The sequence below is a fragment of the Osmerus mordax genome, chromosome 4, assembly GCF_038355195.1.
Source record: "Osmerus mordax isolate fOsmMor3 chromosome 4, fOsmMor3.pri, whole genome shotgun sequence".
Taxonomy (NCBI): Eukaryota; Metazoa; Chordata; class Actinopteri; order Osmeriformes; family Osmeridae; genus Osmerus; species Osmerus mordax.
Genome location: NC_090053.1, coordinates 9566370 through 9591240, shown reverse-complemented (window position 1 = coordinate 9591240; position 24871 = coordinate 9566370). Strand labels below are relative to the sequence as shown.

Sequence of the window (24871 nt, the reverse complement as noted above, 5' to 3'; positions counted from 1 at the left end):
TGATAGAAACTACCACTCTCCAAATCATTACATCATCCCATTAAACAATGAAGACACCCAATTACTCCACTTTAGACTGACTCTGTTTTTAAAGGAAAGTTTCCATATTCCCCTACCATAGTTCAGTCAGACTGGGGTTTTTGACGTAGATTCAAGGTCGCCTCCCCCCCTCCCCCCCCCCCCCCCCTCTCTCTCTCTCTCTCTCTCTCTCTCTCTCTCTCTCGCTCTCCCTCTCTCTCTCTCTCCCCCCTCTCTCTCTCTCTCTCTCTTCCTCTCACTCCAGCAGCAGCATACAGAAAGTGGTAATTAACAAAACTGCAGCTGGTTGTACCATTCTGATAGGACGTTCTCATCTGCTTCTCTTCCTCTCTCTCTCTCTTCCCCCTCCTCATCTCTCTCTCTGTGTTTAGGTAACATTGGATGCCTTCCCACATCCTCTAAGTCAGAGCTTTCTTCACGAGTCCTTTTGAAGGCTAGCCAGTGTTTTGGAATACTTGAGTTGAGAGACTCTTAGAACAACTTTTAGTCTTTAAACCTTATCACCCACTGGAACTGTGCAGACCCAGCACCAACTTCATCTGTTATCCAACCATCATCCCGTTTGCCTTGTAAATCAACAAGGCCAACTCCTAGAACTGAAAGCTACAGTACAACGGATGTTTCTTGCTGATTTGTGCAGCACCAACTTTACCTTGAACAGGGTATTGTGCTCTGTCAGGCTAAAGATACTCAAGTTATGAGTTTTTTGTTGTTGTTGTACGTTTACGCTTTACCAAATAAGTGTGAATTTAAGAGGTTTTAAAAACTATGGTTCTACGCTTTGTCAGTCTTGAAAGGCTATTGTGACACCAGTTCAAGGCCCTTGCCTGCCTATGGATCCCCACTAGAAACTCAAACTGTGTTTTATATTAGTGTTTACAGCCATCATTAGCTCTGCTCAAAACTGGTATATCTGAATATTGTCCTCAGATATCAAGGATGCCCTCTTGGTCTAATGGTATACTGAATGCTTGGGTGTGCGTTCCAGTGTGCCATGTGACAGCCTAAGCTCCAGAGAGACTCCCTGAGTGTGGGACACCTGGGTTGGGGTGGATGTGGGGGTGGAGGGGGGTTTGCATTGTGTCCATGCAGCAGAATGGGCCGCTTGGCTGATGCGAGCCTGTTATCAGCAGATAGACTGGAAGGGAGTGATCAGGCCTCAACGACACCAGCCTCCAAACCCAGAACAAAGGAGCGCTTCATTCCCCGGAACAAAGTTGCTCCCCCTGTAAAACCATCTGATGTACAGGAGGCTATGAGGGGAACAGAGATAGACTAGACAGCAGGGCAAGGGTTTGTTGTGCAGTGTGTGTTTGTGCTAGGCTCGGCTTCCGTGTGTGTGTGTGGAAGCCCAAGTATGACAGTGTGTTAGAGATTTTCCGCGGAGGGTGTGACCAGACAGTTGGACATTGTTTCGTAGCAGAGCAGAGCCCACGGGGGGGGAGGGGGGGGGGGGGTGACAGAAGCTCTGATACATTTTGAGCGTCCTGTCTGGGAAGACTGATAAGCGCGATGCGTCATCTGACAAACGCGATGTGTTCCATGTCACTTTGCAACATCCTCGCAGTGTGTGTCAGGTCAACTTAGCAGCTGGCCCCCTGCCTGCACTGAAGCCAGGCCTTATTCCCAGAGTGTTTACAATAAATCGCTGCTACAAGTGGTGTCTGTTTGCTCAAGGCGCCAGAAGCGTATTCAACTCTAGTGTCCCCCTGCCTTGTGTAAAAAAAAAAGGCAACATTTCTCATTTATTTTAGAGGCTCCGAGTGGCCTTAGACTAGCAGAGATGAATCACTGGGCTGAGAGGTGTTTGGGGCCATTGGTTAGCGCCGAATCCAGCCAGACAGGATCGGCGCTGCACCTTGAAGTCCAGCCCCGTTTGATGAAACGGCGGGGTGTGGAAAAACAAAATATTTTCCGGGTCAGAGGGATCACTGTGTTTCTTGTGACTGGAAAGCACTTGGGTAAAAGGCAGTCAGGTTTTCATTTGAAGATAATTTGTTGTTTGTAGAGTAAAAATGCTTTCTAATGGCCGCAGGGGCTATCAATCCTCTCCGCTATTTTTAAGAAATGCCAGATCGGACGTGTACAGAATGTCTCGTAGGTCCTCTGGGAAGGGAAAACCTTTACTGCTACTCTGGAGAAATAGTGCCAGAATTGTGTGTATGGGTGTGCACGTACATGTGTGTGTGTGTATGAGCGTGGGTGTGTAGGCGTGTGTGTATGAGCATGTGTACGCTTGTCTTTTTGTGTGTTTGTGTGAGTGCACAATATGTGAGCGTGGGGGTGCACTTACGAGTGTGTGTATGTGTGAGTGTGCACGTGCGTGTGTGTGTGTGTTCCTGGGTGTATACACAGTATAAACAGGGAACAAAGTGGTTGATGAGTGAAACTGTGTGTTATTCAGTCTTTGCTATCAAGGGGTGTGTTTGGTGACGGTCTTCTATCAAACATCAGAAGAATGATCATGATTGATCTGACCTTTTATCAGAGTGGAGACATCAGCAGTACAGAGGACTTAATGACCTGGCAGGTCACTGTGCCAAACAGGCCAAAAAGAAGGAAAACTACAAAGAGTGACTTATGACTGAGTGTCTAGAAAGTAATGTTGTTGTTGAACTGGCACACTCAGTGAGCATGAGCATCAGGCTGGTCTAGACTGTGTGTGTGCGCGCGTGTGTGAGCGTGTGTGTGAGCGTGTGTGTGAGTGTGTGTGTGTGTGTGAGCGTGTGTGTGAGCGTGTGTGTGAGTGTGTGTGTGTGTGTGTGTGTGTGTGTGAGCGTGTGTGTGAGCTTGTTTGTGTGTGAGCGTGTGTGTGAGCGTGTGTGTGAGCGTGTGTGTGTGAGCGTGTGTGTGAGCGTGTGTGTGAGCGTGTGTGTGTGAGCGTGTGTGCCTCTACCCGGCCCTCTCCAGACGTATTCCAACTCCCCAGTTGATTGTAAGATAAAGGACTTTGACACAGTGACTCTTCCCTACATGACAGCCTCCCCCTCCTCCTCCTCCCAGCCCCACTCTCCTCTCTTCTCCTCTTCTCTGCTCTCTTCTCCTCTCCTCTCTTCTGCCCTCCTCTGTTCTCCTCTCCTCTGCTCTCTCCTCTTCTGCTCTCTCCTCCTCTGCTCTCCTCTCCCTGAGTTGAAGAGTTGAATGGAGGGTCAGGCAGGCAGCTCTTAGCAGAACCCCAGACTGAAATTCCAGATGGTGGAGTCAGAATCTATCTCAGCTCATCAATTTAACAAGAGCTGCTGCTGACTTTCCTTCGGGCCTGAAGGCTCTCGGTCGACTCTGCTCCGCTCCGAGCCCGTGTTTCCGGCCCTCGCCATCGGCCGAGACGTTGGACAAATTGAGACGTATCGTCTTGGTTACAGGACAGTCCTAATGTTACCCTGGGTAGAGGGACGCCAGAAACTATTGTGCTGAGAAGACACTTCCGTTAGAAGCCTCAACTCTGACATGCCAGTATGCAGATAGTTACTGTAGTTAGTTGCAGGGTGTACACCAAGCATCCATTTGAGGCTGTTTGCCAAAATATCAATATTCATTAATTCCCCCTTAAAGAAAGATAATGAAAAATCCTTGAGGAGAACTAACAGGAGCATATTCCCAGCATAAGTACACTTCTGGCAGCTAAAAACTGCAAAAGTGTTGCAATAGTAGGTGATAGGATTAGAGTGTAGTTTCGCTTCCATGTAAACAGAAATCGGGGGGGTTTTGCCAAAGAAGCAGACTGGCTACATGGATGGTGTTTGTGTCTGGGTTGCCATGAGCACGGAGCAGTTGGCAAGACCAGGAGCGGCAGAGAGATAACCTTAAAAGCCGCCATAGATCAAGACTAGTGTGACTGCTCAAGGACGTCATGCAAAGCATTGTGGGATTGAATACAAGAACACATGGAGTTTTTTGCCTGGAAGGAACTGACTACATGCAATGTTGTCATTGATGGAAGCCATCTTCAGTAACGTCCATTCAATATTGTTGTTTTCATCCATTCCTTCTGCCACACGGATGGCTGTTTCCGCCAGTTCAGTTATAGTCGTTTTTTATTCAACTTTGGTTATGGACACTATGTGGAAACCACACATTACTGTATGTCTTCGGTAAATGTATTTTATATTTGAGTATTTCTATGAATTAATTGGATGTAAAAAGATAAGTAACCACCATACACCCTCAGACTTCCAGTAAAGACAAATTAAAACAATGTTAGCAAGCACAAATAAATTTAAACTTTACACTCTTCTTAAGTCTTTAACTCTTAACCAATTTTACCACCAATAATCCTCACTGATAAATATGTATTTTCTTACCAGTAAAAGTTCTTATTAGGTTACATATTAGGCTTTTCACACTGCATATTCCAGGGCTATCCTTAGAGCTAACCCTTGGATAACTTAGTCACACTGGCACCTTTTAGCCCCATGTTTTCAGGGGATAAAACTTGGGGCTAACCCTGCTCCTGAGCAGGGCCAGCAAGGCCCAGGCTAAAGTTGGGGTTAGCCCACTAAGGAGTGTGCAAGGATTGTGCCAGTGTGAAAGCTTTCTTAGCCTGGGGCTAACAGTAGGGCTAACAGGGTCACCCCGACCATTTATTATGGAGTAAACTCACTGAGGAATACACTTGCGCGCGTGTTCAAACACATGCATGCACTCGTTCACGTGTGCAAACGCATGCATGCATGCACACACATGTACAAACACATGCATGCATGCACACACACACGTACAAACGTGTGCGTTCACACACGTATGGTCCTGACAGAACCCTGGCTCTTAGCCTGCTTTTACAGTTTGGAAGCCTGTCGTTCCATGCTGAGTGTGGAACACACCGTGTGTGTGTATGTGTCACGCAGTGGGGCAGCCTGCTTGTTTGTGGGTGACGCCCAGGGGAGGATGGTCCCCCTGTAGAACACCTGTTCTCCCCCAGCAGAAGGTGAGGGAGCGCTGACCGAAAACTCTGTCACCACATAGAAAGACCTGTTTACTGTCACAATAATAAGGTTGACTTGGCTCAAACGGATCTACTATAATACATTTGATTGCTTTTCACAACACTTTGGTCTGGTAAATTGTGCTTTGCGCTTATAAGTATTATTGATATAGCTGAGGGATTCAAATAATCTCTTTGAGCTCTTTAAAGTTAAATATTCGGATTCAAATATATTTCTTTCCGAACTGAAAAGCTGTAGGCCTATATCAAACTTTTTTCTTCAGATGGTCCTTGTATCGTTTGGTCTACACATTAAGCTATTTTAATGGAAACTATGTAGCTTATATTTCTGTGTGTTTTAATGTTCAATTTTTTCCAGATGAAATAATTTCACTCCTTACGCCATGGAAAAGGCGTCATGCTATCTCCGTCAGTAAATCATGCTGGTACTGTAAACTACAAGTCAGGCTATTCCGTGTTGGAGATGGGCCTATTTCTACATCAAGGTCCATGTCCGCTATGCAACTTTCACCTTTTTTGTTTACCAAAACAATGGCACGCGTTAATTTCCCAACAACTTCCGTGAAAATTATTGCAAGTAGAGAACGTTATCTGCGTCTCTTCAACCGCTTGCAGACAATTTGCCTATTAGCCGCTCTCAGAGTCGCAATCTAAATTCAACCGGCTTTTCACCGCCTTTTACTCTGAGTTCACCCAGAAGTCAGCACCTGTTGGCTCGAGCTGCCCCCTCGGAATAATAGATAAGAATTGGACTTCTCTAATCGAAACGGAATTCCCATCTTTTAAGAACATTAATCACAAGGAGAAGGGTTTCACAGTCAGAAGCTGCCAGGGGAAAACCATAGGCCTAATAGGATAAGACTTCATGGCCGGGTTAGTCTAAAATACCCCAATGTAAATACAAATTGAGCTGAAAAATACAACGGCACTCTTGTGTCCTTGCGTCAAGCAATGCTCATGCTATTCATTGAGAAGTTAAAGTCAGATTTAGAATAAGTAAAGGTCAAAACATATTTCGTTTATTAATTTAGTAATGTAAGTAGGGTACATTTTTTGTCAAGCCTGTACCAAAGAATGGTGTTGAAACATTTATTTTTAGTAGGATCACACACTTTACCTTAATAAAAGGCCAAGGTCACCCACCCGTCTGTTTTGACGGAAATGTACCGGTTCTCATTGTCTTGCACCATTAAAAAGCAGGGCACGCCGGTTAAATTGAGATAAAATAGCTCAGCAGCTAACAAATAACAAACACCTAATTTACAATTGTTCGTATTATTGTTAATGTTGTTAGGCTATTAATACGCAACTATTTTAAAGTAGGACTATTTGTTTATTGTTTGGCATTCTCCATTGACTGACTGTCATTATATTATTGTTACACAATTTCGTTTCGACCGTCTCCCCATTTTATGAGACTGTTTCGCATACATAGGGAATGAATAGTGATTAAACGAATGACATTTAGTCATCAGCCGAAAAATGTAGATTCTACACGGGCTGTATTGGGCGACAAATGTGCTATTCGGTCATCTTATTCTCTATTAAGCTATATTGATAGTTTTGTGGCCAATACGGTATGTTGTGTTGCTACAAAATGTAAACAAATGGCCTATGGCAAAAAATATTATAAAACGGCTTTTTTCAATTATGAAACCATATTTGTAAATACATGTAAATTAAGCCTTTTCCCAAAATATGCAGATTTCAGTTAAAGTATCACAAATTCTTTCTTTTTAATACAGATTAAAAAAATAAAGAACGTAAAGATCAATTGAACAGATATATTTCTCATAGAAAGCATTTCTATAATAATTTTTTAAGCCTGAATGTAAACACAACACACACACCTACAGATTTAGAAGATGCATTGTGTGAGGATGTGTGGAGTGTATGTGAGTGAGAGTAAGTGAGAGAAGGCAGTACTGTAAATGAATGAAACCCAGCTCACTCACTCCCTCACTCACACTCTCTCTCTCTCTCTCTCTCTCTCTCTCTCTCTCTCTCTCTCTCTCTCTCTCTCTCTCTCTCGCTCCCTCTTTCATCTCACTATTCATTGGTCCCTTGCCCCTCCTCCTGCCCCCCTCTCCCTGTCTGGGGTTGGAGCTGCAGCGTGAGGGGCTCCAAGGAAAACAAGGCAGTAGAAGACTACTCCTCTCCTCCTCCTTCACTCCTACTCTCCTCCACTCCTCCGCGTCCACTCTCTCCTCTCCATTCACAGAGTAGAGAGCCCTGCTGCCCGTCGGACCAGACCCCACTGCATGGACTACCGACGCTCACCACAAGAAAACTGTTTTAAAACACTTTTATTTGACTTTGTCTCGAGCGAAGATTTGACAGGTTTACCAAGGAAGCTCCTCCACCATGAGGATTTGTTGGACTTGACTTCTCAGAGAACAGCAGGAGTCAGCGGGTTAGTAAACACTGACAAAAACTTTGTAGCGTTCTCTACCCGGCCGAAAAGCACAATCAGGTTGTGTGTTTTTTGCAGCCAGACCCCAGGGTGGTTTCCAGGTGTGTCCCGTTGCCACGTTGCTCCCAAACAGAGAGATGGGTTCAGACGTGCGTGACCTCAACACTCTACTGCCTCCAGTGCCCTCGCTCTCTGCCGGGCCTAACTCCAGCTGCACCGCCCTGCCTGTCACCTCTGCCCCGCAGTGGGCACCTGTGCTGGACTTCCACAGCGCCCCCACCTACAGCTCCCTGGCCCCCCACTCTTTCATCAAGCAGGAACCCAGCTGGGGGGCTCCGGACCCCCACGAGGACCCCCACTGCGGCCTAAGCGCCTTCACCGTGCATTTCTCGGGGCAGTTCACGGGCACCGGGGCCTGTCGCTATGGGGCGTTTGGAGCCCCGTCGGCCCCCAGCCAGCCCACCCCCACCCACCAGCCCAGGATGTTCAGCAACGCACCCTACCTGACCAACTGCATGGACACACAGACGCCCTCCAGAAACCAGGGTAAGATCCCCGCTGTGGTGCTCTTTATTTTCTGTCACAGTCAGAGGGAGTTTAGGTTTCCTGGAGGAAATATGTTCCTCTGATTCTGTCTGTGTATTTATACGGGGGTGTTCTCTGTTCCTTTATAGAGGTCATCGGTGCCACTGTGGGTACAAATATTTATAACTAGTGTTTAAAACACATAAAATACACAGATTAGTTAGTGTTCTTCTTTTGAAATGATGAAATCTGTATTTAAAAATATGTTAAATATTTTTTACCACACAAAAAGGTACAATGTTATTGTTGTGAAAATATTTTATTTCTAACAAATAGCTGTTTGTTGTTTTGTTTTATGCTTGTTATTATCAGTATAATTGGTCACTTATGATTAATTTAATAATTATCTGTCATTAGATCAAAACAAGTTGGTAGTTTCTTACTTTCCATATTGTAGGGTTTGTCTTAAAAGTATTTATTATTTCTCTCAATGTTTTCTAATAGCTTTCACTATTCCATTATGTTATGATTTTTTCAGTTAGCAGCTTTCTGTTTGTAAAAGAAACCAAATAATTACCCATTTTTTTCTTTATACATATATGTATAAAGATTTGTTTTTAAATAATACATATTCTGTATATACATAATACATAATGTATATATGTTCATAAAAAGTTATAAAATTAAATACATTTATTCCTAATTAAGTGGATCCTGTCCGATTTTATTTAAGTAACTTGCATCTTTATTTTCAGTTTTGTTTCAGTATTGTACTGAGCATATTACAGTCTGAATACTAGTATCAATAACATAATTTAAATATCCACTGAAAGAAACACAACTGAATATACATTTTTCCAAGACGGAATCATAAACAATAAAACAAATTTAGTTTTAAGAGTATCACAAATGAAACATTTTCTAAATGCCGTTAAATGTATTTAACTGCCTCATTCAACTCTCAATACTGATTTCTGTGTTTGTTTTCTATAAAAAATTAACTACTTAATAACATCTTCTAATATATTGCTATCTAAATTGTTGTATCACATCATGAAATACAACCGTCTGCAGTTATCACCTCATATCTCTGCATCTTGCATTGTAATGCAACTGTTCATTCTCAAACTCAATAGTTCAGTTGGAGGCTCATACAAAATATAAAAAAATAACATCATTATTTAAATTACATAATTTGCTACTGTAACTGGTTAAGTGTTTACAAAACAAACCTTGACTTTAGGTCCACACACTCACACACTCACACACACATACAAACACTAGGTTACCTGGAAATTATGCATTGTTATTTATTTATAACCAAATGTAAAGTGAGGCTTTTTTTGTACAAGTATTATGTGTCTGATGTATGTCAAGTGAGTTGTCAAAACAGTTAACTGAAGTAAAAATTCTGAGGTAGCATAGGATAAACACTGATTACTGAATTGTTAAAAGTCAGCGCACTGACGTGAAATAAAAATTAAGTTATCTTTATCTTGTCAATTCAGGTTTCAATTCATTTCAGATCAATTCAGTTTAGAGCTCTTTCTGCATATGCTTTCCAGAATTTACAAAGATATTTTATGAAATAATTCATTTCAATTGGCTTTTATTTTTTGTAAAATAAATTGATTTAGGAGTGTCTGTTATTTCATATTTTCTGTATTTGAAATACTTTGTTTGTTAAATCTTCGGTCATTTTGAGTAGACTATTTGTTTAAAATGCAAGCAACATTTTCTAACATTTCCCTAGAGCCACATATTATGTCTCATCCACAAGTGTCTTTATCACATTATGTACAACTACGCAGAACTGTAAACTACTGTGGAAATAGACCAGTGTCTAACTAAACCAACATCAAGAGGAGCTCATTTTTAATGATTCTTAATTTTTTTTAAATTATTTGACTTTTAATTAACTTAGCAATACGCCTCAAGCACCAAAACATTTAGTGTTGCATCAAAATTGACCCCTTCTCTCTCCACTGCACTGGGAGTTCCCCTTCAGAAGACAAATAGAGACTTTTAATGAGGCCCTGCTCACCTCCTCCGACCCCCCCCCTCCCCTGACCCCCCGTTACCCAGACAGAGCACTGGTGAAAGTGGCGGCTGTAATTAATGGACTTTCTGTGTGTGTGTGTGGGTGTGTACTTGAGCATGTATGAGTGTGTGTGAGTGAGTGTGTTATTAATGACCTCGAGCCCCTCCCTGGGTCACATTCAGGCATGACTCTTGGTGAAGTGGTCATGAAGTCAGACTAAGCTTGACCATCCTTTGTTTGTTTGATTCTTGACACTCACTTTCACTTCTCCACAGGGTGTGTGTGTGTGTGTGCACATGTAAAAAGTACATTTGTGGACAATGGGTTATAGGTAAAGATAGATAGACTTAACAAAATGAAAAGCATCTCACTGTAATTCTTGGCTTACAACCATGAACATTGAACTTTGCACTTTACTAGTCTCCAGACATGTTATGGTGGATCAGTTGAGCTTCTGTTTGTGCGTCCTCCAGGTTACAGCACCATGGCTTTCGATGGCAGCAGCAACTACGGCCACACCCCCACACACCACACCCCCCAGTTCTCCAGCCCCGCCTTCAAGCACGAGGACGCCATCACACAGCAGAGCAGCATGGGTAAAAAACCAACCACTTACATTCTGACACTCGGCATGTGTGTGTGCACGTGTGTGTGTATGAAACATGTCCATAGTAGGGTAGCCCTGTCTCATATTTGTAAGCCCTAGGACCACAATTCCGATGGTCAAATGTTTGTTAGGTGTGGGTGTTTAGAATGAAGGTAAGTGGCAGAGTTCGGCGCTCTGGATGGGTGCGTGGGTGCACATACAGTACATATGAAAAACAAACAAACACACACACATGTCAAGCGGACACACATACATGTGCCTTCTGCACAGTGGGCTCACCCTGGGAGCCTCCTGTCGTACGGAGGTTGGGTCAGTGGGCCTCCCAGTGACTGATAACCTCCACACTATCCTAGGCATTCCATCCAGTCCCTGACCCCTGCAGACCGCTCTGTTGAGCGTGGGGCTCATTATTGAACTGTCGTAATATTTAGGTGACTCTTTTTATATGGAAACGATAACTTGAGAAAACGGAGATATGAGGTGCTTTGGAATGTTCAGCACTGTCCTGGGACCCATCCAACATGAGAGAGAGAGAGACAGAGAGAGAGAGAGAGAGAGAGAGAGAGAGAGAGAGAGAGAGAGAGAGAGAGAGAGAGACAGAGAGAGACAGAGACAGAGACAGAGACAGAGACAGACAGACAGACAGACAGACAGACAGACAGACAGACAGACAGACAGAGAGAGAGAGAGAGAGAGAGAGAGAGAGAGAGAGAGAGAGAGAGAGAGAGAGAGAGAGAGAGGGGAGGACAGTGACAGAGAGAGAAAGAATAGGACTGAGTAAAAGAGATGGAAGGAGAGAGGATGGAGAGAGACATTGAGATAGACAGAGGGAGAGAGTAATAGAGAAGGAAATAGAGAGAGCGAGAAAGAGAGAGAAGAATATGGAGATAGATATGTGTTTCCGTGGCTTCAAAGAGGCATATGTTGTTGTTCTGGGTCTGTATGGCTACATATCCCAGGATCCTCCACGTAGAGTTGTAGAGTTATATTCTTGTTTTCCTCTGAGGAGAACTGTCTGTTAGTGACCCAGAACTATCAGTATTAAGCTTTACTGCTCTCTGGAAAGGGAGGGCTTTGTGTAACAGAGTCAGACATTACAGGCATTGAATTAAAAGTTAAGTTAAAAGTGACTGTGTTTTTTTCTATTTTGCTTAACGGTATAAAAGGTTTAGTAATAAAATTTCAGTGTACTGTGCTGTAAACACCTGTGTGTGTGTGTGTGTGTGTATGTGTGTGTGTGTGTGTGTGTGTGTGTGTATGTGTGTCTGCAGCAGAGCAACAGTACAGTGTCCCTCCTCCGGTGTATGGATGTCACACCCCATCAGACACCTGTACAGGCAGCCAGGCTCTTCTACTGAGGAACCCTTATAACAGGTAGGACGACTGCTACCCTAACCTAACCATAACCATAACCATGATCCTACCATCAGCTACCTCTACCACCCTACTCTGACCCTACTATCTTCCTACCTCTACTACCTTAATCTGACTGTACTATCAAAATACACAAAGTGTTATTTTCATAACACCAAAACAAACCCTGGTGTAGACAAAATACGTACAAGAAAATATATATACTGAACAAAGAATACAACAATATATACTCTACTGTATATTTTTGAGGGAGTTTTGGTATGATTTGAGTTGGGTAAAGGTGGACAGGAAATATGCAGGCAGAGTACAGTATAGGACAGGTTCACCCAGCTCTTCCTATCTGTCTGTCTGTCTGTCTGTCTTTCTCCCTGGCTGCCTGCCTGCCTGGTTGCCTGTCTGCTTGTCTGTCTGTCTGTCTGTTTGTTTGCCTGTCCAGCTTCCTGTCTGTCTGGCTACACTGCCCCCAGCACACACTGTGTAAGACAATAATCCTCGGAAGCTTCCAGAAAGGAGGCCAGAAGCTTCCAGAACAGAGGCCCAGACAAGCTTCCAGAACAGAGGCCTAGAGAATCACAGAGCCACTGAGCTTCTCCATACAGCTCCCGGAAGAAGGAAGTAAAGGAACAGTGGCAGGAAGTTGGCCTAGGATACTGATTTCCAGGAAATGATTGAAAATAAAGACATAGATCAACTTTATGTTCCATAAATGCTACGCTCGACTGGAACCGCAAACTATTCTTTCCCCTTCTATTATCCAAACACAATTATTTCCAGTGGAAAAAAACAAGATCAGTGCATATTTGTGTTTCCAAAACAAGCTTTTTTAACTGGTAAAATGCAAACGAGAGTTGATCAAGTTTGAATCACCGTGGGATGCTCAGTAACTAGTGTTGTTGGATGGGCTTCAGTGACCAGCAGAGGTGCCCTGTCATCATCAACATACACTTCGTAATCCCTTTCTGCTACTCTGACCCTACACACTGCTTAGCCGCTCCCATTGATAAGTAGCTATGAAGCGGGAGAGCGAGAGAGCGAGAGAGACAGAGAGGGAGGGAGAGAGAGAAAGAGAGAGGGAGAGGGAGGGAGGGAGGGAGAAAAAGGGGGAAAAGAGAGGGAGGGAGAGAGGAAGAAAAAGGGAGAGAGAGAAGGATGGAGAGAAAGAGCGAAAAAGAGGGAGAGAGAAAGGAGGGAGAGAGAGAGTGAGTGAGAGAAAGCGAGATCGAGAGAGAGAGAGAGAGGCTCAACTGAGGAGGGGAGTGAAAGTAATGCTACTACCCCACTGTAACATCTCAGAATCCTTTACTCATCTGGAGACGGCACAAAATGAGCACGCATTCCACAGATACCTTCAACATTTTGTTTGCAACTCCAGGGGAACATAAAGATTCTAAATAAGCGAATAGTTCTTGATAAGAGTGAGTGTGGTAGTTAGCCCACTGGACCTGCTCTCTCATAAACAGTCTTATATCTCATATCACACACACACACATGCACACATACACATGGATACACACACACGCAGTCTGATATCTGGGCTGGGGAAAGGGCTGGGAATCCTCAAATCAAAGCGCTCCAGTCCTGACATGGCCCCTCTAATCAGCCGGCCTGGTACCAGCAGCTCTGTATTTAGACAGGACTCAGCTACAGATTCAGCTATGCTGTTAGCACAGCGACTCAGAGCTACGCTCCATAAAAACACTGAGAGCTTATCAAACGCAGAGGTGGGAGAGACGCTTCCTTCTGGAGGCAGACACTTTCTGTCTGAGCCGAGTACTGTAGTACCAGAGGCTAGGCTGATGTAGTACCAGAGGCTAGACTGATGTAGTACCAGAGGCTAGGCTGATGTAGTACCAGAGGCTAGACTGATGTAGTACCAGAGGCTTGGATGATGTAGTACCAGAGGCTAGGCTGATGTAGTACCAGAGGCTAGGCTGATGTAGTACCAGAGGCTAGACTGATGTAGTACCAGAGGCTAGGATGATGTAGTACCAGAGGCTAGGCTGATGTAGTACCAGAGGCTAGGCTGATGTAGTACCAGAGGCTAGACTGATGTAGTACCAGAGGCTAGGCTGATGTAGTACCAGAGGCTAGGCTTATGTAGTACCAGAGACTAGGCTGATGTAGGATTAGAGGCTGGGCTGATGTAGTACCAAAGGCTACGATGATGTAGTATTAAAGGCTAGACTGATGTAGACCAGAGGCTAGGCTGAGAACTCTAGAGGCTCAAAAATAAACACATTCATTTTAGATTAGCAGATTACCTGAACATGAATTATTAAGATCATCTTATGATTTATGATGGTTGTTAAACTAGTAACTGTTGATGGATGTGAATGTGGGTAGGCAAATCCCACTCCAGTTAAGGTTTGGAGAGGTTTTTACAGGCTATTGATGCCAGGGATGATTACGAGCTGACTAGAAAATACCTTGAAGATAAACATCTCTTTAAAGACGTATGATCACAGCATGAGCAGAAGAACGTGGTACTTTTACAGTACGTTCAGCCATCCGTACAGTAGGACCCAGAGTCAGCCTGCTGTCAGCGGGGTACCAGGCACCAGAACGACCCAGGCACAGTGAGCAGTTTCTGGGGAAGGAAGACTGAGCGCTGGGGTGTCAAGATGGAGGTGATGAATGGCAGCTATGTGTTAGGGAAAGCACCTGGCAGGTTAACTAATGGTGCTTGGGCCTGGCCTTTAATAATGAATGGCCATGTGGGGTGTGAGAGGTGCTGGGTATTTGATTAACTGGATGTACCGTTAGTGTGTGTGTGTGTTTATGTGTGTTCTCTATGTGTGGCACATTCACAAGCTGTTGCCCAGGGTTCTGAGAGTGTGTGTGTGTATCTGTGTGTGTGCATTTGTGTGTGTGTGTGTGTGTGTGTGTGTGTGTGTGTGGTTGAGGCATTTCTAAACCTCTCTTTCTAAACTGCTCTTTAGTACCATTTATTTTTCTACAGGTTTTTCACATATCCACCAAGTCCTCGACCAATCTAACTAGTCTAAATCTAAAGTATAAATCTACCAGTGTACAATGACCAGTTAAATCCACCAGTGTAAAACCACCAGGGTAAAAAGACCAGTGTAAAACAACACGTTTTTAATCCATGGCTCTGAAAATCCTCTCTTCTTATTTGTTCCGATCCAGCAGTGATAATTTATACCAAATGGCCTCTCAGCTGGAATGCGTGGCATGGAATCCTGTAAACACGCTGGCTTCTACCATTAAGAGGTATGTTCCCCGGCCCAGATAACTAGCCATACTGTCTAGTATACATACTATACTATAACTATACTCTACTGCAGCTGCTAGCTTGCTGGCTCTCGCTGTCACAGAGAAAACACAGCTTTGATCTTGGTTAGCATCCATTCATCTACATCCAAGTCTAGAAGCCTGTCTGGGTGGAGAATGGGGGGGGGGGGGGGCTCTGCTTTATTAAATCACACATCTGACCAGTCACTCACTGGCATTGTTGAGCAGGCTGATTTAGTGACCGATGAAGAGAACAGAGAGAGGGCTTGGGGGGGGGGGGGGTGCGTGCAGGAAATCGCTTGGGTTCCACGAGAACAATGCACGTACACGCACGCGCTCCCACACACACACTGTGGTTGAGCTGTGGCCGTACAGTGTGTGAGTGTGTGTGTGTGTGTCCAAAGAGTCCAGTGACACGTAGGTTCAGACAAGTGAGTCTTCAGCCAGTGTCAGACACTTTTTTACACAGCTCTTGAACGAAAACATGCATTTCATTTCATCAGTTTATTATTTCATTTGTGTATGATTTATTTGAGTCTCAGACTGGGTGTAGTCTGTTCACTCAGCCTCCTCGTGGTGTGTCCGCTCCGGAGGGAAACACATCCTGCTCTGCCTCTGCTGTACAGTCTGACCTGGCCTTGACCAGGCTGGGCTGGGAGGCTCCGGAGCAGAGGAAGAGGAGGTGTGTCCTGCTCTGCTCTACTCGATTCGACTCTATTCGACTCTATTCGACTCGAGTCTGCTTTACTCTACTTCACTCTACTATATTCTACTCTGCTCTTCTCAATTCTACTTTAGTCTGCTTTACTAAACTCTACTCTGCTGTAGTCTACTCGGCTCTTCTCTGCTTTGCTCCATTCCACTCTGTCCTACTTCACTCTACTCTGTCCTGTTCTGCTCTGGGAACGGAAAGCTGGTGGAAGTGTATTTCAGGGAGGCCTGCAGATCAGAGCCAAGCTCAGCAGCCAGCAGAATTAGGCTCCTTTCCATTTTTTTTCTGAATTCACTTGTTTTTTTTATTTATTTTTATCACTTTGTTGCTCTTCAACTATATTTACTTTGTGCAGTTGAAGTCCACCTCCCAAAGTAAATCTAAACTGAATACTCCAACTCGTATCTAGTTATCTAGAGGCCTGGTCTGACCCCTGCAGCAACCCCAGGTCTCCTCAGGTCCAAGGGAGGTCTGGGGGGGTAAGGCTGGGGTGACTGGCCCAGGATCGAGAGAGGGGGGGGGGGGGTGACTGGGTGATTAATCTGCTGCTGGATGAGGAGCTGGGGAAAAGCAGGCCAGGAGTCTTATCTCTAGGGACATTAGCTGGGGCAGTGTGACCCGCATCTTTCAGATACAACCAAACCACGATCCTTACCAGCCAGGCCCAAACTAACCCCCAGAAACACACACACATAGCACACACATGCATTACACACATAAAGTACATACACACACTTACATTTACATTTAGTCATTTAGCAGACACTCTTATCCAGAGCGACTTACAGTAAGTACAGGGACATTCCCCCCTGAGGCAAGTAGGGTGAAGTGCCTTACCCAAGGACACAACGTCATTTTGCAGGGCCAGGAATCGAACTGGCAACCTTCAGATTACTAGCCCGCTTCCCTAACCGCTCAGCCACCTGACTCCGACTTACGCACACACTCAGGTGAGGTGAGAAAGTGGCTGTAATGAACTGCTGCATGATTTACTGCAGGCGGCTGCCTAGCTTACACTGTCTCCACCCCTTCTGCCTCTGCTTGAACACCGAGAGACAAACACGCACAGAGTGAGGAGGCACCATGTGTCCTCACCTCCCTTCAGGTCTGTTCTGACTGCATAGGCGTCCATCCTCCTGTCAGACGCAGGGATTAGAAACAGACCTTTATTTGTTTACCCATGCAAAACTGCTGCACATCAGTCTGGAGCTGATGAGTGGAGCGGTAGTGGAAGCAGGCCTTCCTCCATCTGTCTGCTGTGTTTTACCTCTGTGAGAGAAAAAGAGGGTCTGGTAGACTGGACTACTGGACTGGCTGCCAAAACTATTGGTCGTTTTTGGTGTGTTGCCGTCTAAATGCCATGATACAAATAGTAGACCTTGTGTTTTGGAGAAAAATGAAATCCCGGGATTTGTATAATATATTGGTGTTGATGTATAATAGTCACATTTATGACCACGGTATAAACAAAACCACAGAAGGAAGGATGGGTGGAGGGAGGGAGGAAGGCAGGCAGGCAGCCAGGGAGGGATGGAGGGGGGCAGGGAGGGAAGGAGGGAGGGATGAAGGTAGGGAGGGAGGGAGGGTTCCAGAGAGAGACCCTGGTTGATCACCAGGTAGTTTGAGAGACCCGCATGGTGACTGGTCATGGGGATAAATCCCTCCGTGTCAGGAAGTAAGCCAGACATGGTCTCCTGGTGCTGCTGGGTCAGGGTGTTGGTCCCCTGGGGTTCAGATGGATATATGGGGCTCATGCTGCCGATCTATCCATGCTGCTGATCTCTCCATGCTGATCTCTTTATGTGCTTAACAGAAGGGGTGGGATCGTACCTGCTCCTGGTCAAATACAATGCCAGTGTTCCTCTGGTTAACCTGCCTTTGATAGAGTCAGTGTGAAACATGAATGTAACAGCTTAATGTGGGACTAAGATGCTTGTAACAGCTTGATACATAAGGGAGTGTAACTGCTTGAACATTACCAGCTGCTAACACATTGTTAAGCATATTTCCTCATTCGTTTACTTATTTTCTCTCTCCCATTTTCTCCATCTTTCACTTAATCTCTCTCTCTCTCTCTCTCTTTCTCTCTATCTCTCTCTCTCTCTCTCTCTCTCTCTCTCTCTCTCTCTCTCTCTCTCTCTCTCTCTCTCTCTCTCTCACTCACTCACTCACTCACAGAAGATGGTCTTGATAATCCACAGAAACATGTAGGCGGGCATTGCAAAGAAATGTAACGAGCATGCATTTGCTAATATATTGTGATTGAGCGTGTTGTTCTGTGTGTTCCTGTGTTACAGCCATGCGGCCGGCTATGAGAGCGACCCCAACAGCCCCATGGTGTACAGCTGCAGCACCCAGTACCGCATCCACACACACGGGGTCTTCAGGGGACTACAGGTGGGCTACCTCACACCATCTCCCCATCCAACACCACACACCTCACCATCTCCCCATCCAACACCACACACCTCACCATCTCCCCATCCAACACCACACACCTCACCATCTCCCCATCCAACACCACACACCTCACCATCTCCCCATCCAACACCACACACCTCACCATCTCCCCATCCAACACCACACACCTCAACATATCCCCATCCAACACCACACACCTCACCATCTCCCCATCCAACACCACACACCTCACCATCTCCCCATCCAACACCACACACCTCAACATCTCCCCATCCAACACCACACACCTCACCATCTCCCCATCCAACACCACACACCTCAACATATCCCCATCCAACACCACACACCTCACCATCTCCCCATCCAACACCACATACCTCACCATCTCCCCATCCAACACCACACTCCTCACCATCTCCCCATGCATCATACATCTCACCATCTCCCCATCCAACACCACACACCTCACTAGTATCTCCCTATCCGACAGTCAGAAGGTCATCCTTTCCCCTCACATTGACTGCTCCACTTTGTACAATTGCAAGCTGAGTCAGAGAGAGATAACTTCTGAGAACGAGAGAGCACATTCACATCTTTTTTTTGTAGAGCCTTGCGCAAGGAGAGGGTTATGCAGGAGGAAGCAGGCCTCGTTCCGAAACAGCTGAAGCATGTAAAAGGCATGCAAGGGTGAAAAGACCGAGAGGAATCACTTTCCACATCTCCATTAGCAATAAAGCTACGGTTTCTATGCGCCGGCTCAACGCTGATAAATCACTCGATCTTAATTAATGTCCGTCAGCGGCCTTAAAGGCCTGAGAGCAGACAGTCTCCAGACCTGGGCTCGTCGGAGAAAGGGACGCGTTTCATTTCAGCCCTCATCCTTCACTCCTCTCCCTTTTCCCTTTTTCAGAGTTCCAAAGGGGAATGGATGAAGTATGACAAAGCCAAGGTTCAGTTACTCCATGCAGATAGATGCTTGACTGAACCTTTATCTAAGATTCATTTAAAGGATTATAATATCAATATATCAACTAAGAAATTATTATATCAAAGCTCCCATATCAAATCTAGTTCTAGGTCAAATTGTATTGAAAGGAATCAGGACAGTGATGGTTTATTTGTAGGTGAAAAAAAAAAGAAAAAGGAAAAAAAGAACATGTTTTCCCAATGTATTTGTTAGCAACCCAACAGCACAGTGTGAAGCGAGCAGAGAGGAGCGTGTCAGTGGAGCCTTGTGGGCTTGGTAGATAAGGAAGCCTGCTAGGGTCATAAAGTACTCAGGTCATTTGCTTATCAATAGCTGCTAACACTACTCATTACTGCCCCAGAGCCCAGAGAGACCATTACACCAAGCATCTCCTAATGAGGAACAGATGGGGAGTATTCTGTGTGTGTGCATGTGTGTGTGGTGTGTGTGTGTGTGTGTGAATGGAGGTGTTACAGAGGGGTTGTTAGTGGGAGAGGGGCTAGGGGGCGAGTGGCTGGGTGAGGAAGGTAGGGGTATTCGAGGTGAGATAGAGGATATGGGGTGAGGGAGAGGCGAAGGAGAGAGAGAGAGAGAGAGAGAGGGGGCGGGGTGGGCGGACGAGAGGGAGGGGAAGGGGCCCGGGTGGAAGGGAGAGCGGGAGCACTAGAGAGGGCAGATATGGGGTGAGAGCGAGGCCCGTGACTAACAGCTCACATTTAGAGAATAACTCAGCAGCAGAGTAAAAGTGAGGGCTGGTTTTTACTGCTAATTATAATATAATGAGGCCCTCATGCTCTCTAAGCACTCTGCGTTGTTAATGCAAATCACTAGGCCATATAAATGGTTATGTTATTAGTAGACTAATGTCTGTCTTTCTACATTCTGTTTGGAATTGTTTGTGTGCGTGTTTGTGTGTACGTGTGTGTGTGTATGTGTGCATGTGTGTTTGTGTGTATGTATGTGTGTGCATGTATTTATGTGTGTGTGTTTATGTGTGTGTGTTATAATGTGTGTGTGTTTGTGTGCGTGTGTGTATTCTTCCAGGACGTAAGGAGGGTCCCAGGCATCACCCCTGCCATTGTCCGCTCTGAGACCAACGAGAAACGCCCATTCATGTGTGCGTACCCCGGGTGTAACAAGCGCTACTTCAAACTGTCCCATCTGCAGATGCACGGCAGGAAACACACAGGTGAGTTCAGGGGGGGACAGGAAGGAAGCACACAGGTAAGTGAGTTCAGGGGGGGACAGAAAAGGTTGATTCAGATTGTACCTTAGATGACACACTCGAGAGACCTGTGACATGTAACCCCTCTGTGCACCCCCCCCCCCCCCCCCCCCCCGTGCCCCCATACCCCAGGAGAGAAACCCTACCCATGTGACTTCACAGACTGTGGACGTCGCTTCTCCAGATCAGACCAGCTCAAGAGACACCAGCGCAGGCACACAGGTTTGCCCTCCATTCCTCTCTCTCTCTGTCTTTCCTTCCCTCCTTCCTACTTTCTTTGCTCCACTCATCCCCGGCCCCTGCAGGTGGCCTCTCTGACTTGTCTTTCTCTGTGTAATGTACACCCCAGTGCATACTAGCCCTTTTGAGGTGCGCCCCTCCAAGTTCTCACTATTTAGGATTCAGTATGCTCCAAAGTAAATGCTAGCTTGAGGCCCAGCATGTTTTGGAATGGCTTCCCTCTCTCTCAGCCTCTGCTCTACTCTGTCTGTCTCTCTCTCTCTCCCTCTGAACGGGTGTGTGCGTGTCTGTGTGTGTGTGTGTATGTGTGTGTTTAGGAGTTAAACCCTTCGAGTGTGAGACGTGTCAGAGAAAGTTCTCTCGTTCTGACCACCTTAAGACCCACACTCGGACTCATACAGGTAAAACAAGTGCGTAAACTTTTATATTTCCACATCTTCTCATCAGTTTATTACTTCACAATGAAGCCTTTTTATAAGAGACACAAAGGTGTTATACATTTCGATTTCTTCTTAATTATCTGCACCAGTCGTTAAAAAGTAAGCAAATGTTTCTGGGGCTAGAATTAGCCAAGCCATTTGAAAGTTACTGTAGATATGTGTCACATGTCTTACTCCCTCGTCCAATCTGAATTTGACATTCAAATAACTCCTTCATTCTCCCTCCCCCTCTTCTCTCTTCCCCCGCATTCTCTCTCCAACTCTCAGGTGAGAAGCCCTTCAACTGCAGGTGGCCTAACTGCCAGAAGAAATTTGCCAGGTCAGATGAGCTGGTACGACACCACAACATGCACCAGAGAAACCTGACCAAGCTGCAGTTGGCCATCTGACTTCTGCAGACACCACATCATGACCTGCACGTTCCTTTGGAAGCCGTTTCAGTTCCCATACGGGCAACACATTTGAATCGCCCAGGATAAAATTTAGGCCACTCACACAAAGTTAGACCATTTGGTATTTGAGACGTGTATGTGACGGCTTTCCTCAGACTCTCTCTCTCCCCCCCCCCCCCCCCCCCCCCCCGCCTCCTCAGCCGGGTAGAGGCCTCATATGTCATGATATTTCAAATGGAAGAAAATGTGTGTTCTTGCTTTGATGTAGATATGGTGTATTTACTTTGAAACTGTTGTCGTCACTCGTTCAATTTTTTGACTTTATTTATTTTCCTGTCGTTTATGGATTAAAATATCGTTCACTGGAATTCTTTTTGGAGGGGGAGGGATGCGAATGACGTGTCTGAAGTCTGAGTGACCGTGTTTGTGGGAGGAGCAGTACGCCTACTTATGTTGCTAAAGTTATACAGAACGCTTAGAACAGTTAGAAGAACACTTTGTTCCACATGGAACCCCATGGTTCAAGATTGAAAAAAACAAACAAGTTCCATCATCATAAGCTGACGTTTGTACCCTGAACAGTTCTTTCTGACCTTGGTCAAATGGTTTTAAGTATGTAAATTTGAAACGGTTCGATGTAGCGCCCTTCGATTAGTGTAGACCAGACCAGGCTGCCTCTTTTTCACCCTCCCTGAAACCTCTGACCAGGACAGCCACTCGGACACTTCTGTGGAACTGTCTGGAAATATTGATTTGGGCAGCGGATTTGGGGGCTGTGAGTTAAGACAAATGAACAGGTCAGTCTGGTCGTGTGACCAACACCCTTTGGGTAGAGGTGTAAATAATAGTACAGAACCATGCATTATGTTAAGGATAAAAAGCCTGTCCACTGTAAAATGTGACTTCACTATTAGTCTAGACTAGGCTTACTTCAATGGGTCTAGGAAATGCTTTTAAAATGTGTATTTCATGTCATAAAACACAACTGTCATGGCAAGTTTTTTCTGTAATGTGTAATAACTGCTGTTCCAACTTTATCATTCAATGTTTTTATACAGTATATATATATACAGTATATATATATATATATATATGTGGATTCTGTTTTTAGCGGTTGTGGTTGTCATTTTTTTTACTGTCTCCCTCTGCACCCCCATAAAGAATTGAAATGTCGGAATGATCTTGGCCAGAAAATACTTGTATTGACAAACAAACTCTTGTTTTTCCAGAAAATAACTCACAATGTATTTCATAATGAATAGTTCTGATGGAAACCAACCCGCACCATCATCCACTCTGATCATTTGATCTCAGATTAGATTGGTGTGCACATTCCTGTGTCTTCCTCTAAAACATAGACATGCTTCTTCTCAAACTCAGCTCTCACTAAAAGTGATAATCTGCCTTCAATCCTTTCCTGTCTCGCATATTGTGTAACATGCACTGTAACCAACTGACACTGACCATACTGCCCAACGCAACTTCTACATTTTCACAGTTTTGTCAGAGAATACTAGCCAAACTGATTGTAAATGGCCTAAACCAATTTTTCTCATTCTTCCCCCCCCCCCCCCCCCCCCATGTAGAATTAATGAATGAATTCATGTATTTTCTAAAAGAAATTATATTTTCCACTCCAAAGTGGTCAAAGTTATGTAACATTGAGGTAAATCTAGTTGTTTTGATCCATTTGTTCCACGTTCGGCTGGCCTTGCGGTGTAAATCACAGTGATTCCTGGTGCTATTACTCATGCAGAAACCCCCGCCGTATCTCAGCTGAGACCACGCTTCATCTCTGTCTCCCTGCTCTTTGAAGAGAGGTGGCTGGTCTTCGTAACGGTCGGGCCTTCCCCTCGTACAGCTCACAAAGGAGACGCTATTAAAACCCTCTGAAAAAAAGGAGGGAGAGAAAAAAAAAGAGTGACGCTCCATTAGATATATGTTGTGGTTTGTGAGTACGTAAGGGGTCGGGACCGATATCTCAGTAGTTTACTGTTAAGACTAGCTAACCTGGGGTTTCATTTTTTTCCCCACACAGCATTTTGTCGTGGGCTACTTTTTGTCAAACGTTCTCGGCTTGGCTACCCTCCCGACGTCCCATCAGTCAGAGCCCTAGCCTGCGCTGGCTTCTTGGGTTTGCCGGGCCGTTCGTCTGAAAGGTGCCTCTGTTGAGAATGACTTGGGCACAAGCAAGAAGAGATATGAAGGCCCTCCTCTGATCCAACTTTGACACACGCCAGATAAAGAAGAGAGATGAGGGCAGCCGTCTTGTGATGGTTTCAGATCAGAGGAGGTCTTGGAGAGGTCGACCCCTCATGTCACTTTGCCCAAACAATGAGCACCAGTTATCTGACGGACCCCAGTAGCATAAATACTGTAGAATACAGCGGAAATGGCCCAAAGAAGCAGTACAGCTTACGCAGAGAGAACGGCTGGGAAAATACAGTTTTGAGTCTTGGAAAGGTTCCCAAAATCCTCCTAATCCCCACTCCATAGATTTAAAATAAGGTTTAATATTGCATCCCTGTGTCCACCACCCTCACCCTCCAGCTTGTCTGTCAGACTAGACGTGAAGGAGGAGAAATGATGGTACCTATTGAAAGAAAACAGCAGGGGAAGGTAAAGGTTCAATACTGTTTGTTTATTTGGTTTGAGGTGAGGACTGGTGGCCCTTGACTTGGCTTAGCTACAGCCTCTCAGAGCTGAAGGAGGGGAGAGGGGATTTAAAGCATCAGCTGGGTAGTAAATCATACAGAGGTTGGTCGGCATTATACTCCTCTCTCCTGCCCCCTCCCTTCCTTTGGGGCCAAAGACATGTTCACCTGGGGGGGCAATCGAACTTGGACATCTGACTTCAGACAAGGGAGGTTAGAAAAGGGGGGGGAGAGAGAAAGAAAATAGGTGAGAGGAAACAGGGAAAAGGTGGGGAAGAGAGAGCTATCCTCTGGGAACATTTTGTAATTTCAGGAAAGGATCCTGTAGATGTTTGGGTCCTGGTACAACTCAGCACTACCCAATCCTCTGGAGGCACACACACACACACACACACACACACACACACAAGCAGTAATACACAAACATATACCTGACACACACACACAAACACACTCAGAGCTGTCCTGGCAGTACTCAGCCAGTTCCTCCAAAGGCTGCATTTCTTCAGCTGCTGTCAGAACCCTCCTTCCGTATCAGGGGAATCCAGAAAATGCTTTGGGTCAAATTATTGAAGTTATTTGTAGTTTCGAGTCATCTTGTTATGTTTTTGAACGGAACACAGTCAT

General features: G+C 45.2%; 1 protein-coding gene across 9 annotated transcripts; it reads left to right on the top strand.

Moving 5' to 3' along the window:
* The first annotated feature begins 7531 nt into the window (after positions 1-7531).
* Positions 7532-21728, top strand: wt1a (WT1 transcription factor a). 9 transcript variants are annotated; one of them, XM_067234257.1, is made up of 10 exons: positions 7532-7940; positions 10434-10556; positions 11842-11941; positions 15092-15172; positions 17190-17192; positions 18203-18302; positions 20338-20482; positions 20651-20740; positions 21076-21168; positions 21466-21728. In XM_067234257.1, the coding sequence occupies exons 1-10, from the start codon at positions 7532-7534 to the stop codon at positions 21585-21587; spliced, it is 1266 nt and encodes a 421-aa protein (XP_067090358.1). In that variant the 3' UTR covers positions 21588-21728. The 9 variants fall into 9 exon arrangements, with proteins under 9 accessions (XP_067090358.1, XP_067090357.1, XP_067090355.1 ...); XM_067234256.1 differs by lacking the exon at positions 17190-17192 and having other exon boundaries at positions 11839-11941; positions 21076-21159; XM_067234254.1 differs by lacking the exon at positions 17190-17192 and having other exon boundaries at positions 11839-11941.
* The last annotated feature ends 3143 nt before the right edge of the window (positions 21729-24871 follow it).